Source organism: Podarcis bocagei (assembly GCF_964188305.1).
Source record: "Podarcis bocagei genome assembly, chromosome: 5".
Classification (NCBI taxonomy): Eukaryota; Metazoa; Chordata; class Lepidosauria; order Squamata; family Lacertidae; genus Podarcis; species Podarcis bocagei.
In genome coordinates, this window is record NC_138129.1 from 100,799,832 (window position 1) to 100,816,774 (window position 16,943).

The 16,943-nt window shown below is 44.1% G+C and overlaps 1 protein-coding gene across 4 annotated transcripts in view; it reads right to left on the reverse strand.

Moving 5' to 3' along the window:
* Positions 1 to 16,943, reverse strand: part of NMNAT2 (nicotinamide nucleotide adenylyltransferase 2) — a 78,575-nt gene that overhangs the window by 18,470 nt on the left and 43,162 nt on the right. For all 4 annotated transcript variants that reach the window (XM_081193324.1, XM_081193322.1, XM_081193325.1 and 1 more), the window contains 2 exons: positions 8,536 to 8,624; positions 7,031 to 7,098 (listed from right to left, as the gene is read on the reverse strand). In XM_081193324.1, coding sequence (XP_081049450.1) covers positions 7,031 to 7,098; positions 8,536 to 8,624 — 157 coding nt within the window. The remainder of the gene's footprint in view (positions 1 to 7,030; positions 7,099 to 8,535; positions 8,625 to 16,943) is intronic.

Consider the following 16,943-nt stretch of genomic DNA (forward strand, 5'->3'; position numbering starts at 1 on the left):
CTACTCTCCAGTTTATTGCTGATTATTAAATACAGCATAAATCTCAGGGGTCATCTCTACTCCCGTCAAGTAATTAATCAGAGGGTGACAGTCCCAGGAGTCTGAGAAGGAATCTATGCCTTTGATTTGGGCTTTACTGCCCTGGCTTTCAAATTCCTTAACTTTCACTTTTGTGAAATATATATATTTCCCAGTTACTTAGACATGCAGCATTCAACCCTTCCAGGTTCAGGGTGATTAGCCTTTAACCCCATCCTTTAAAATACAATTCCCATCTGTCTCAGACAGCACCGCCAATGATCATCTGGGCCAAAATATCTGGAGGTCACCAGTTTAGGGAAGGCTGATCTCTCCTGCTATAGGAACCTTTTCTCTTTCTCTTTTCACTGAAATAATTATATGAATGTAATTAAATCATGTTCATTTCCAACTTGCTCAAACGAGGGGTTCATTTTTATATTGTATGAGTTTGTGGGTGCCAGACTTCCCTAAATTCCTGGTTACAGTAGATGTAAGACTGGATGCCAGATCTGTGCTTATTATGCCAACATGAATTAAGACAGACCCATGTTTATTAAGCTGTGTGCTAAACACTTCTAACCCTTTAATTAAGGCAAGTGTTAACAGCTATTTAAGCCAGGCTAACTTCCTGGTACTGAGACATGGGTAGCGCTGTGGTCTAAACCAGTGTTTCCCAACCTTTTTTGGGCAACGGCACACCTGTTTAATGAAAAAAATCTCGCGGCACACCACCATTACAGCCCCGTGACGTCAGCGCGCAGCGTCACGCCGGGAGGGACGCACGAAAGTGAAAGTTTTTAATTTTTTCCCCTCCCCCTTGCCGGGGAACCTCCAAGCTTTGGGGGTGGGGGGGGGAGGAGGCAGCAGAGCGAGGGACTGAGGGACGGCGGCAGCTGAGGCGGCGGCGGCTGTTGTGGTGGTGGCGGCGATAGCGGGCGGAGGAGGGGGCGGCGGCGGGAGTTGCTGCTGCTGTTGTTGCTGCTGCTGCCCGGACATGCCGGCCTCCTCCTCCTCCGCTGTCTCGCGCTCCTCCCTTTTGCACGCGCTGCCCCGCCGCTCGGCACCACCACCGCGGAGCCGCCCCCGGCTCGACGCAGATCCTCGCCGCCGCCGCCTCTCACCGCCCGACTCACCCGCCTCCCTCCCACGGCACACCAGCCGATGTCTCACGGCACACTAGTGTGCCGCGGAACACCGGTTGGGAAACACTGGTCTAAACCACTGAGCCTCTTGGGCTTGCCGATCAGAAGGTCAGCAGTTCGAACCCCTGCAACGGGGTGAGCTCCTGTTGTTCGATCCCTGCTCCTGCCAACCTAGCAGTTCGAAAGCACGTCAAAGTGCAAGTAGATAAATAGGTACTGCTCCAGTGGGAAGGTAAACGGCGTTTCCATGCGCTGTTCTGGTTCGCCAAAAGCGGCTTAGTCATGCTGGCCACATGACCCGGAAGCTGTAAGCCGGCTCCCTCGGCCAGTAAAGCGAGATGAGCGCCGCAACCCCAGAGCCGTCCAGACTGGACCTAATGGTCAGGGGTCCCTTTACCTTTACCTTTAACTTCCTGGTGAGGTGATGGGCCATTAAGAAGAACAAAGGATCAAGGGACTCCTCCTGAGATGGAAAATGGATGGGGCAGCTCCCTCCCTCAACAGATAATGCCAGAGATTAGATTGCAGCTCAGAGATGAATAAGGGCAGATGACTTGGGGCTTGTAACTGCAGTTCTGCCCATCATCATGCCAGGCTCATTAGCCAATGGTGCGAATAAAATGCTTCCTGTGGGTGCACTGCATTCCAGAAAGACAACTCCTAAGTGGATGAGCAAACCTGACAGCAAGCTGGAACGCAGAAGGAAGCTGCACAGGACTGTTCTGCTAACAGGCTACTTGACAAGAGTAATATCTGTCAACCAAAGCCAGCTTCTTACAGAATGAAATAGCAAGGCACAAAGAATACTCTAAAACTGGGTTCAGCAACTGGAAGCCCTTGGACCAAACCAGACCACCAGAGAGATGCCACATGTTCCCACTTCAGGGCGGAGCCAACTGAACTCAGAGGCAAAAGAGAAGAATGGAGAGGGAATGACAGGAGGGTTGGACTCGATGGCCCTTGTGGTCTATTCCAACTCTATGATTCTATGACATCATGTCTTCCTAGCTGGCTATGTTGGTTTGCACCTGTGAAAGGTAACAAAAGGGATGGCACTGGGATATTTGCCATAGAAGAAAAGGCTAAAGCAGGTGGGGATTTATAGTCTGGGGTGGGGAAACTGCAAAGTGGGGATATGGCAAAAGTTTATGCAACTGAATGAATTAAGAGAGATTATGATTTGGATTTCTCTCTGGTAGGACCAGGATCACCCAATGAAATTCACTTGCACCAACAATGTAAATGACTTCACGCAATCAAGACTGACTTACAGAATTCATGACCAAAAAAAAGTGCTGATGCCCACTATCTTAGATGGAAAACAAAATGTCAATATTCTATTTTGCATCCTCTTTTTATATGGTACTACACTCACGTCTTTCCAAAATCTTTCCATAAATGCCACACCAAAGGCTAGGCATAGCAGTCATGGGATAAGCGGACAGACAAATCCTCTTATGGTTCAGTAACTGGCTAAAGCAAGGAGGTGAGAATAAGAGAATGGTCAGTTCTCCCATTGGAGGGGTGTAAGAAGGGGGTTCCCCCCAGGAGAAGCATTGAGACGTGTGCTGCTTAACTTGTTCTTAAAAGACCTGGAATGAGGAGCAAACAGCAGGTTGGCCAAGTATGTGGATGTCACTAAATGGTTCAGGGTGGTAAAAGTTCATTGGCACCTGGAGGGTCGCAAGTTAGCCACCCCCTGCCCTTGCCTTTTATTTTATATTTCCCTGTGCCTCTCAAAGTACATTTACTCATCTCCTGTAATTGCTTCTCCCCCTCCTTTCACAGTTATGGTAGCTCGTATCCTATTCTCCTGCAAATCGCGTATTTCTTTCATTATTCCAACCTGTTCATTTTACATTTTCCTCCAACAACAGCCTTCCTCTCTTATACCCTCCCTTCCCAATACCAAATATGTATTTATTGTAACCCCTGGTTTGAAGCAGGAGAGAAATTGTAATGAGGAGGCAACATTACAGGAGGAGAGTTTAACCCTTTCCTCCTATATCATCTCCTATATCATCTCAATCCTACCCCCAAACCTGCTGTTTGTCCCACAGTGGAAAACATGCGGGCACAAGGATCCCATCTAGCTTGACCCTAAAAGGCAGTTGCAGCAGCCCCTAGAGTGGCAAAACGCCAGTTCCAGCCCCACTCTACCTGACACCCAGGATGTTTCCTCGCTGACATATCTCAGGGCCTGGGCTTTTTCAGGATGTGGGAGCACATTGCAAAAGAATGCCAAAATTCCTAAAATCCTCTACATCCAACTCAGATTGGAAAGGAAGGAAGGAAGCATCAAAATCTCATAGGCTGAGCCAACAGCATAAAGGTCCTAATTGGAAACTTAATGAGCTACTAAACTGGGCTGTTTCTCAAACATTTTCTTAGCAGCTGAACTTCTTTTCTTATCCTCTCCACCTGAGGTTTTCAGAGTTGTGAACTTGCTAATTAAGACACTCTCACTAATAATACTGTAAGGGTTCATTCATGCAGAGTAGGCTATCTCAAGGTAACAGAAGGGCTGGAAAAGAGGTTAGCCCAGGTTAACTCACCCCAGGTGAGGTACTGGGGCACTTTCATTACTGCATAATAAAGCAACTGGGTTAGGTTTGCAGAAATTGCAACTAAACAAGCCAAACTCTGCTGCTGACCAGCCATAGATCACAGACTGCCAAGGACTCAACAGATGTCCTAGCTTTGCTACCTACCAACAACGGCAACACAGGAGATGGGGATGCAAAGCACCGAGCAGGTCATGGAGGTGAGGAGCCCTGGGTGAGCCACGAGGTGGGAAACGCAGCGCTAGATTTTCTTAACAATGTAAAATTAAAGAACAGTGAAATACAGTGGTACCTCAGGTTCCATATGCTTCAGGTTACAGACACTGCTAACCCAGAAATGGTACCTCGGGTTAAGAACTTTGCTTCAGGATGAGAACAGAAATCTTGCTTTGGCGGCGCGGCAGCAGCAGGAGGCCCCATTAGCTAAAGTGGTGCTTCAGGTTAAGAACAGTTTCAGGTTAAGAACAGACCTCCAGAATGAATTAAGTTCTTAACCCAAGGTACCACTGTATAAAGAAAGCACTTAATTATCTGTAAATGCTCCTGAAGGAACTGGACTACCCCAGGGAAATTTGGTCCTTACTGGCTTAGATAGTGCAGGGATGAAAAACCTGCCTGGAAGTTGCAAGACTGCGAATCTTGTCCTCCCTCAGCACTGGCCACGCTTGCCACAGCTCCTGGGAGTTTGAATCCAGCAGCACTTGCCAGGCCATAGCTTGCCCACCACGGAGCTAGTGGCTCAACATTTAGTGGGCTTAATCTGAATTGACCTTTACTAGATGGGCTGCTCCAGTTCCTGGAGAGCTTAGAGGTGAGTGGTTCCCAAAAGCATTTCACCACAAAATCTTTGAGAATCTTTGGGGGTCTCGATGGACCACTTAATGGTTTTTCTGCCTGCTGCGCAATTGTAGTGTGCTGTGCCAGATGTTGTATGATTCTTAATTGTATTCCCCCCTCTTTTTATATATTGTATTTTATTGCATCACAATTTGAATTATATTGAATTTAGAATAAAATAAAATATATAAAAGCACTAAAAATGCAATTGAAATATCAACATAAAAATTAAATACAGTGGATGTGCTATCTCCCTTCAGCCACAAATCTACAGACATGCTGCAGACCACCGGCATTAAACTCAGGTTCCACTGTATTGGCAAAAAAATGGAAAGGAGGTACTATCCCACAAAAGAAGATTGGTTAAATTATGTGATTATATAGAACTGGCAAAGTTAACAGCTGCCATAAGACACCAGACAAATGAGAAACTAAGGAGTGAATGGCAATGTTTTGAAGACTATATGAAAAAACACTGGTCAAAAGATAACATGCTAATATGCATAGATTAAGTATGTAAAGCTGAAATAGATAGACTTAATATATTAGGAATATCAGGGCTAAGATATGAAAGATGCAATATTAAAAAGACTGTAAAAAATAAAGAATGTTGATCTCTGGGGGAGGGAAGCCACAGGGGGAATTTGTATACATGTTTTTGTTTCTTCTTCTGTTATTATTTTATCTTTTATGTTAATTTTTACTTTTGTGTGTATGTTTTTAAGCAAGAAAATAAAAAAATGAGTGGCAATTGTGTTTTCCATACAAGCTAATAAGTGTTTGCCAACAGCTACAGATGCTTTGTCTCCCTTGCTGGCCTTGATGTAGGAACATGGATCTGAATGTATATCTTCATATTCTATTTGATCCTTATAGATCTGTGATCTCTTGCTCTGGCCATCCCAAGTCTAACCTAACGCCAAAAGTTTTTGATTTGCCTGCCAGAAAATGCTTGCAGAATGATGAATTGAGATCATCTGTTACACAAAGATTTACTCTCTGGGTAAATCTACTATTAATGAGAAAACTGCCTGCTAAGGAGTTACTGTAGTTCTAGCTGTTCCTTAAGGTGTTATTTTACTGAAAACCTTTATAGCCCTTTTCCTAAAGAGGTCAAAGCAGCTGAGAAAGGAATATACAAATACAACAGTAATACAAAAGAATGACAAATGATAAAACAGGAGAAGACCAGCAAATGAAACAATTAAGAACATTGGTGAAAAGCAAACAAACAGGCCTCAATGTAGGCAGGAAGAACAGAAGGATTCCTAAAAAGAAAGGTCTTTGCACTGCAGCAGAAGACCTGCCAAGGAAGAAGTGAGGCAGACCTCTCTAGGCTGCAAGTTCCAGAACTTGGGTGCTGCCACCACTGGGAAAATGACCTCTCTGTTGCCCCTACTGAGCAGTGGCGTAGCATGGGTTGTCAGCAAGGCAAGTAATTTGCGCCCCCTAACCCGGTAGGGGCAGAGAGCTGCGAGTGCGAGCCCCCCAGATGTTGCGCCCGGTGCGGCCGGCCCCCCCTGCACCCCCCACGCTACGCCACTGCTACTGAGGCATGAATTTAAAGGGCGGGCAGAAGCGCTTCTGTTAATTATCATAATACTCAGGCAGGCTTATGTTGCCACTTTCCTTAGCTCATGTACAAATCAAACATATATTTGAGAAAAGGTAACATGAAACCTGAAGGTTCTTCTAAGACAAATATTTCAGGTAGTTAAGGAATTCAGTACTCTTTCATTACATCCTCAGTTAGGGCTCCTTGACCCTTACCTTTTGCCCTGGCGCTATCCCCATGAAAAGCTGCTCTTTAACGCTGCATTGGAACAAACAGAAATTCAGGTTTGAAGCATAGTCCTGTGCCTAGAAACACAGCACTAAAGGAAGTCTGGATGAGCCCTTAATATGTCAAGCCTTGTTAAGAGAGCAAGTCTATGCATGGTTTTTCAGAAGTAAGCCCCACTATGTTCAGTGAGGATTTCTCCCTAATAACTGTGTTCAGGGCAGTTGCCTCTCTCTCCTGGTTGAAGAATATGTAAAGAAAAACATTTCTTGTACTCTGAAAGGATGGGTCCAATTAGCTTCACAGTTACTTCTGAACACCAATGAGGCTTGCTCGGTACATTGCTGAAAAACATCTTTCCTGCATGTTTGTGTGTATAATTTTAAATTGTGGTGTAAAAGCTGATTCACATGCTCTAATGATAAGCTCAGGCCAGAAACTTGGTGATGGTGACATGTGCACAGCCTCTTGTACAGAATACTTCTCGGAATGAAGTTGACCCCTCATCGTTTGTTGCATCTGAAGTCGCTGCTTGCATGCCTGTCTGCATGTTTCTGCTTCCATTAGGAGAAAACGTAGTGCCAAGTCAGAAAGACCTGGATGTTGGATCATGGAGGGAACATGTTCCTGTGCTCCAACCACTCAGACATTGCAGATAGCATGCTTTATGCGGTACCCTATCATACCTTATCCAGTCAGAGGACTGAACAGCCAGCTGGCACATTGTCAGGCGATGTCGGCTGGAGACCAGACCCTGCAAAGAACATAAGGTTGTCAGCAGAAGAAATGGAGGGAGATTCCACAGCACTGGACTTTTCGAAAGTTAAATATGTCTTCACTTAAGTGGTTCACTAGACTTGGGCCTGGAAGCCATTGCCGCATTAATGGGTAAGAGCTGGACTGGGGAAACCTGGATGAGCCATTAAATTCCCATTAGTCATTAAGTTCACTGATCAGTTTTAATTGGTCACCAATTCATAGGCAGACCTACTTCACAGAGTTGTTCCACACAAACAGCTCCTAGATCTTCTGTAGGGTGTTACTTTGGTGGTATCTGTCTGCCTTGAGAGACAATGGAGTGCACCTCCAAGGGTGAAGTCAAACTGCTGGAAAATCACAGTGCCTGCTGTGGCCGTAGAGCCTGGCAACTCAAAGCTGCTGCCTCCTGCGTTTTTGCCTCCTCACCAGGGCACAAGCTTGGGCTTTGTGTCTGGAGGTCCTGGGCTGCCCAGCCAGCAAGACCCGTCCCCCACTCAGGCGCGCTGATGTGGTCCCAAGGAAACCAGAGCAATGCAGAGCAGAGCTTGGCTGCAGGAATTGCTTGAAGGAGGTGTGCAGGACACCATCCAGCCATCTTAGAGACGCCACTCTGGATTTGTGTAGGGGCTACTCCTTAGCCTTTTCTTCTCCTGAAGATGTCCCTCAAGGCAGCAGGTACAGATTGTTCCTCAGGGTTTACTCTGAAAGACTTTCTCGTGAATGAGTATAGGCACAGAGGTTTAGGATCAGTTTTCCTTCTCCTAGATGGGCTACTTTCTCAGGTTGACGAGCCCCATCTGTAGCTACATTTAAATTTAGCAATGAACTATATTTCAAAAATATGAAGTTGCCTTATACTGAGTCACTACTTATACATTTTTCTATGGTATAGGTACCTCCACCCTCTCAGCTAGGGCTACTGCAGGGTGTTTGTATGAATCCTGCATGCTAATATGATAGTATGCCAAATTCTGCTTTAAAGGATGGCCATAAAACAAACAAAAACGCACATGAGCAATTGATAACAGGACTATCTGGTCCATAAAGCTGCCGCCTTCACTCTGTCTCACTCTAGAGGGTTCTAGAATCAGCTGTGATGGGCTCTTTCCCACTCTGTTCATAGCCTTATCACAACATCACTTCTGCGCAAGGACAGCCCTATTTTACCTCACAGGGAATCTGTACCTTGAACAGCCTCATGACAGGCCAATGTTCAGCAGGTACAGCATTTCACAGCTGCATCTCCGTGACAAAAAGTGTTGCACCTGTTGAGAATTTTTTCCTTTTGCAATGGTGGTAAAACAGGCAGAAAGTGGCACCTATTCAGCTAGAAACCTTAGGAACTGCTTCTGGGTGCCACCCACATTCATCATGAATGGATATTATATTGGCAGCATTAAAAACATTGGAAAGAATAAAAGGGCTGACCCACCTGCTTCCCGTAGGAGTCATGTACAGGTGAGACAATTCCACCAATGACAATGAACCTTCCTGTCTTGTGCAGATAATCCCGGGCTCTTTCTAGTAGAAAGGAAAGGGCGGCAGAGGAGAGAGAAACAAATGAGTATTTAAATTCTTTTCACCAGATATGAAAAAGCAGGCCAAACCAGTCCAAATATGAGGGCACAGAGGACTGCAACGCTTTTCAAAAACAATGGATCTCTACATCTGTACAAAAGCCATCAATGAATTCTGCCTTGTTCCCTAGGACCCACCTGCACGCAGCCTTAAGGAATCTCTCTGCCCATCTTTATCTCTGTAAGATAAATTATTTAAATCGATAAAATATTTAAATAATTATTTATTTACTGTGTTTGCAGTTGTTTAAGATAAAACCTATTTTGAAAAAAAACTACTTTTGCCATTTTTATGGACATTTACTGCTTGTTTACAGATAGTTGCCATAGTGATATTATCTTGTATCGACTGCAGTAGTCATCGTATCACCACCCTGTTCATTGTTTTATTCTTAATTTCCCCAATTAAGCAAGCCAATATTGGTAGCTCTAAAGTCATTGTGCCCATTGCAATGGCAGCCATGTTGAATTTTTAAACTTACAACTCCTCATTTTTGGAATTTGAAACATGACTTTGGAATTCAAAAAATATTGTGATTAAATTAATAAAATTTAGTTTTGCTTGGTAAGTAAAAGGTGTGTAAAATTGCATAGAAATATTTTAAAAAGATTGCCAAGTACTTGCAATTATTGTTGCTATTATTAATTATTATTATTTCACATTACCTAACATTTTCAAAGGTTAAAAATAAAATAATTTGGTTTCCCAAAAGCAGTTTATGTGCTTCTCCCTCAAACACAGACTTGCTAAGTTAAGTGTCCAATCACAAAATTAATAGCATATTTAAGTTTATGGAGTGGCCCTTTTCCCCATCTCTCTCTCTGTTGCAGTATGACTAACAATCCTGAATCTCTAAGTACCCTGTGATTATATCTAGCCGTACGCCTTCAGGGAGTACAGCATTTCTACCAACTTTGCAAATAAATAAATAAATAAATAATAACAATAACAATAATTTATTTATACCCCACCCAACTGGCTGGGTTTCCCCAGCCACTCTGGGCAGCTTCCAACAAAAGATTAAAAATACATTAAAACATCAGTTTTAATTTAAATGTATGTTATATATAAATTAAATAGCAACTGAGTGACTTATTGTCCAGTTGGCAAAATCATGCCAGACATTACTTTGCATTTGTCTGTTGACTCAATTATCACATTAAAGGAACGTCTGCACACTTTAAAACCAAACCAAACCACAAAGCCTTATCCTACTGACACAGTTTGCTTAGTAGCAAATATAGGCCAGGCATCACAACTATGATGGGACAAACCTGCATAATACACTTTGGTTTGCAAATATTCAAGAAGCAGCAATATATGATGGTAATTTTCAAACCAAAAGGACAAGAACAACTGAAGCTGCAGGGGAAAGCCAGGGGAAGCTTCATGGGAGTCAAAAGGATTCTTTAGTTGATTAACTGGTTAGTTGATTAATTGGTTAATCAATGTTATTCATCTTTTTCATAAAAGTTATATACCGCTTGATAGTAAAAAATGAATAAACCTCAAAGCAGTTTAATTAAAAATTCTTCAACAACAAAAGACTGCCCTTGATTAAATTGGGTGGATCTTTTTTTAATAAAAATGTTTTATTTGATCAGGTGATGGCTCTAATCTAAACAAACCAGGAGCTAAGAGAGTGACTGGGAAATCTCCAGTCCAAATCTTCCTTCACCTTCACCTTCCTAGGTCACCTTACACCAACTGCTCCCTCTTAGCCTCAGCCTTGCAATCTACAAATGATAGGGCAGACCTACCTTGGAGGACTATTGCAAGGATGATTGAGATAGTGTATGCAAAGTGCTTTGAAGAGCAAAGCACTAGATAAGCAGTCAGTATTTTTAGCATCTGCACACAAGCTATTTCAAAAGCAAGACTACAGTATCTGGATAATGGCTGAGGCCTTGAAACTACAGCAAAAAAACAAATCAACAAACCCAAACATGGTACATTTCTGATGAGAGACTCTGTGACAGAGAGAACTTGGAATTCAGTCAAACAAAAATGCTGCCTAGTACATAACAAAAGGGTTGTACGTTAAATCTTCTAAAGCTTTTGAATTCAGAAAGCTCAGGCCGTCGCTCTGCCTTAATTTTATCCCGGCTGTCCTTGCCAAAACTCCAGTACAGGCACTGCAAGCCAGTCAGACTGTCAGCCTTAGATCTCAGTATTGTAGCTTTGTGCGTTCCCTTGTCAAAACCTTCACACAAAGTTGGATCTCTGCTCTTAATTCTGGCTGTCATTGGCCTCCCAGTTAATATATATATATCCACAAATAGAAAGAGATAGAGAGAAACCACCCTCTGCACTCTGGGGGTTAGCAAAAACACCTGCAATTGTCCCCCAGCTGTTCTTAACTTCATATCCTAAACATCCTGGGATTGGAGATTCTGAAAAAAAGGACTCCTTTCTTTTACCCTATCACAATAACTATCAGCCAAATCTCACAACTCGTGGCTAAAGCAGGCAGTAGCAAGGCGGACCTTTCCATTAGGCAGTGAGGCAACTGGCTCAGACAGCAGATTCTTGGGGGTGGGCCAGGACGGGAATCAGTGGCAAAGCCTTGGGCAAAACCTGTGTGTCCTTAAAGGGTCTCCATTCAGCTGCAGGGGCAGAGGCCATCTCATCACAGCTGGCAAAGTAAGACTCAACTGTCAGTCCAGTCGGCTTCTATCTCGGGAATGGGGGCTGCTGGTCCGCTCATCCCACACCTCAGGCAGCAAACTTTCTCAGGCTGGCCCTGAATGTTGGTGATTAAACGCTTGCAAATGGTTGGCAGGGAAAGATGGTTAACTAGGCCTTACAGTCTCTGGGTGGGGTTCACCCATACCCTTCAAGTGTCCCGATTTTCCTGGGGTGGTTCTGCAATTACAGAAGGCACCCCGGCTTCTGATTTGACCCCCCTCCAGCAGCAGCAGCAGCAGCAGCACCGGGCTCTGGGAGGAGGAGGAGGAGGAGGCGGCGATAGCCCTTGCAGCCAACACTGGGCTTGCTGTGGCTCCTGAGTGTGAAGCCGGCTGGGCCACCATGGCAGTGCCCCTGCTGCTGCCAGAAGGGAGGGAGGCCAAGGAGGAGGCTCTGGGCTTCCCCTGCCCCACACGCCCCCCATCTGCTCACTCCCACCAGCCTCCCCTTGACCCCAAGCAATGGAAAGAGGAGGTGGGGTGGGGCAGGGAAAAATTTGCCCTCCTCCTCCCTCAGTAAGAGAGCAGCTAGGGAAAAACTACAATTCCCAGGCGCAGCGGTGCCTCAAGTAGCTACTAGCCCCCCGGCACCTCGCCATGCAGTGGCTACCAGGAGCAAGAGTCCTGGGGGGCGTTTGCTTCCCTCTCTCCCTCACCTCTGACCTCCAGGGAGGGAATGTCACGGCTCCCATCGGTGCTTCACCCACCAGCCTGCTGGCTCACACAGCAGCGCGGCACCCAAAGATGGGCATCCCAATTTTCATCTCAGAAGTGTTGGAGGGGAAGGGTTCACCTAACCAGCCCCCTAAGCAGAAGCCCTGCACAAGGACCTCTGCTTGCACAACAGGGCTTGCCCCACCTTCCCTCCCCCACCATTGGCTTAGAGGAGAAGTCAGCTGCAATGCTTGTGCAGATGGAACAACTGGAACAGCATGACGCTAAATTCTACCCACTTTGTCCTTTGTCCAGATCAGGGGTCGGCAAGGTTTACCCTGCCTGGGCTGGTTCACTCCAGCGGAGATCCCTCCGTGGGCCGGATCGCGCCGGATCGCGCACGCGCCCACAATTTCCAATGTCTGCACAGATGCAATTTCCAGTGCTGCAGAAGCGAGTCCCCGCGCTGCGCTGCTTCACCGGTTTAGTGCAGCGTGTGGGGACTCACCGAGCAGGTGGCTCGGCTCGGGGGTCAGTTAAACGACCCCCGTGGGCTGCTTGTGGCCCATGGGCCTGAGATTGCTGACCCCTGGTCCAGATGCACATTCACCAGCCTGCAGCTAGGAATTGCTCGCTGTAATGCATAACACAGCACAACAGTGTCAGACTACAACTCATAAGAAAGGCTAGTTTTAGAGAGTGGCAAGGTCAAGTGCCTTTTTGGAGGTGCCAAGAATGAGTGGCCAAGGGTCCCACCCCAATAGCACTGACATTCTTAATTTGCAGAGACAGCAGCCAAGAAGTTCAGAGGCAGCATCAAATAATTATCTGTTTGCAGGCCCTACTAAGCTCATTGAGCTCACGGGTTGTGGAACTATCTATAATCATAAAGGGAGAAACTATACACATTACAAGGAAGGCAGGAAATTCCAATATAATATTGGGTCTGGGGTGGGAGGTAACGATGGGGGAGCAATTACATTACCTTATTTGCACTTCTGAAAACAACATGCAAACTGAAAGGCAGCTATTTTTTCAAAGTTCCTGCTTCTCTAAATTTTCACAATACAGAGCTATGTGTGCACAAACATACACAAATATGTATATAATAATAATAATAATAAATTTTATTTATATCCCGCCCTCCCCAGCCGAAGCCGGGCTCAGGGCGGCTAACAACAATAAAACAGTACAAAAGTACAACATAAACAACATTCTAAAATCATTCATTATAAAAATTAATTAATTAATTAATTAATATGAACATTTATATCAAGATGTGCATACAAGTTAATTGTTGGAAGTGTCGGGAGACAGAAGGAACATTTTACCATATGTGGTGGGAATGTAAGAAGGTGAAAAGTTTCTGGGAGATGATTTATAATGAGTTAAAGAAAATGTTGAAATATACATTTGCTAAAAAACCAGAAGCTTTTTTACTGGGAATATTGGGTAATGATGTTAGTAAAAAAGATGCTAAATTAGTTTTATATGCAGTAATAGCAGCCAGAATTTTGCTAGCTCAGAAATGGAAACAGGAAGAAATGCCCACGAGAGAAGAATGGAGAATGAAATTGATGGAATACGCAGAAATGGATAGACTAACGGAGAGAATTAGGAACCCACGAGACCAGAGATTCACCGAGGACTGGAAGAAATTTACAGAGTATATCAAAAATGTTTGTGATGATCAGTTGGTAATTTTATGTTTTCAAGAAGCTCTGTGAAAAATATTGATAGAAATATTGCATAACAAATATGATGTGATTAAGAATGGTAGAGGGCAATATAAAATTTACAAATGTGAGATTAAGATATAATACGGATAATTGTCAGACATGCTGATGGAAGTCTAAAAGAATGACTAAGAGAGAATTGGATGTTTAATTTTGTACAAATTTATGTTCGAAAACTAATAAAAAATATTTTTTAAAAAAAGATGTGCATACAAGTTGTAAGTTGTTACAAACTGTTTGTAACATTTTAATGTTGTAACCCATCTTGGGACTTTAGGGTAAAAAATAAACAATGCATATATTGGTATTTTTTTAATCCATTAAATTAGGGGGATCTGCTTTCAAGGATGTGTCTATTAAGAAAAATTGCATACAAAAATGGGTCTATCCGGTTAAATTTACAATGGAATCCTGACAAAAAATTATAAGGACTTTTCTTTTTATTTTTAGTTGGACTGAAGAGAAAACAAGAATTTGTAGGGGAAAGAAAGCGGTGGTAGAAAGGATTAAGCACTCTTTATCCCTACTCCCAATTCCCCCCAACCTAAGCCCACTCTGCCACCACATCTTTGCACCCTTAGCCAGTGCTCTTTTACTAGAAAAAGAGGTGCCAGAACTCACCATGAGCACCTCCTCTTTCTCTTAGAATGGCAATGGCACCCACCTGAGAGGTGCCAGAACTGAGTTCTGGTGAGTTCCCCCTGAAAAAAGCCCTGACCTTAGCAAACATGGGTTTAGGGACACAATGCTGGCAGAGGAAGATGTCACCCCAACTTGTTCTTTCCATGCACATGGAACCCACAGGACACTCAGCCTGGGAGCAGAGCACTACTCCAGCCCTGCACCTGGACACACCTGTCATCATCACAGCTCCCATCCATCTATTTCATTTTTTTCTGCTGGATCAGCAAGGCCAGGTAGGTGCAGTTTCCCCATCTTGGTCCTCACCCCTCGACAGCCTTCCTTCTAAGCTTTGTGTGCCCTAGAAAAAGGATGCTGTGGGTTATATCTATCCCCTGCTTTGGGCTGTTAGAAAGTGGCCCAGATCACAGGGCCGGGGAGGAATGTGGGCAGAGTAGAAAACAGACAAGTCTTGTCACTGGTGCAAAGGTGGCACAGTTCATTTGGAAGTCAGAGGATTCATTGTAACATTAGCAGTACGAAATAACAGGCAGGAGTTATGTTTTCCTTTTCACAGACGGAAGCTTCTCTGGCCGCTGAGAAATGTCAGGTCTGCAGCTGATGACATCAGGATAGGATTTAATGGGCAGAAACTCACCCTCCACCCCATAATACTGCAGTGAAGGGGAAGAAGCTTAGCTTTTAACATAAAACTCTTGTGTGCAGGAGTTACCAGATGCAGCGCAGTAGGTCACTTAAAAGTCAAGCTAATTTCACCATTTCTGTTGAGATTGATGATGGAATGCAAGGGCCCTGAATCGTAAAATCTATTACAGCGACCCAACCCGGCACAGGTCCAACTGGGAAGCTGTCAGCATGGCCTTTTTAAAAGTACTTTTTATAACAGAGTTAGAGCTCTTGCTTTGGATGGACACTCAACACAGAACAGGAATAGGACTGCAGTTGCCATGGAAATTAATTCACGTTGTTGGAACAAAAGCAATAGATCACTCCTGGCATTTTGACACCTTCAGATAATAAGGCCTTGCTGCATTTCAGTCTCGGATTTCCTTAGAATAAAAAAGCAAAATGAAGTTAGTTAAAAGTCAAGGAACAGACTTTGGCAAATAAACAGGACCCCCTTCTCATGGCTCACTGTCTAGATCAACATGAAACAGATGCAATGCCCAGCCATCTTGAGCTGACTGCAGCTCCGTGATTTCCTAACACAACAGGAGCTTCTAGACTGGCCTGCAGTTTGGAATAATGGAGAAAAGTTAGCATTGTTAGGAATTTGTGGGTGCCAGACTCCTATAACCCCCAGATTCAGCAAGTGTTAGAATTTATTCAAGCCTTGGGTGTTGAGATGGGTGCTGGACTCTTCTAATCCCAGGATTTAGCAAGTATTAAAAGCTAAATTAAGTCAGGCTAGCTTCCTCTTGAGGTGATAAGCCCTGGGCAATGGGCCATTAAAACAACAAATAATATAACATATAAAGCCAGAGTTTATGAGTACAGGTTTGTGTATGTGTGTGATGTCACTGAGAAGAAAGACCGCAAGCTAAAAAGTCAGAGATGCAGAGCACCATGTCTGGTGTCTGTTTGAATCCAAGGCTGCAGCTATGGGAGAAACAAGACCCTCTTATTCATGCTGTGTTCATGCTGTGAACCCCCTCCGTCACAGGCTCAGGTTGTATAGATGTGTAAATAAACCATCTATCCTAAATACACCACAGACTCTGCTGTGCCTTGTTTCCAAAACTCAGAGATTGGGGTGGTGTGCAACAGTTTGCACTTTCCAATACAATACGTGAACAGAACAGAGCCAGCCTTTGAAGTTCACACTACTCCAAATGTGTACAAAAAATGCATGTACCAAAATGTGCATAGAAATCACACTTTACAGCTTTCTGCATTTAGGTTTTTTGTGTGCCACTAAACATCATAATTTCCCACTGATACACTGGCTTCTAAAATCCCCCCAGCACCCAATAAATCTCACTTCATCCCACCATTTTATTTATTTCTTCTTTCTGCTAAAAATTCTATGTGTTTTGAATAGTGCTTCCTTACTCTTCTCAATACGTTCCCCTTCTCTAAATTTGTCTTTCCAACTGTTCATGTGCATAATTTAAGCCTTTGATTGCAATGTGGAATGCAAGCTTGAATCAGGAGAAATAGTCCACAGGAGCCTAAATTAGGTGCACAATAGATCATTTTAGAATTCACTCTTGCCCTGTTTCTAAGACAACCGTGGGGTGGTATCATAACGACGCAACTAAGTGTTACTCACTGAAATCAATATGAATTCCTCACTGTTTCTGAATCCAGCACCTTCCTCCATCAAAACCAAATATGGTATACAAATCCAGATTGCAGTTACATTCTAAATGCCCCCCAAAGGCTCTCAATCCAAAAAGACTCAAAATAGCTAAGTTCACAACATGTGGGTATGCAATATCATACTAAAGAAAGAGTACGACCACACACAAATGTCAGTACAGTAGTACCTTGGGTTACATACGCTTCAGGTTACAGATTCCACTAACCCAGAAGTAGTACCT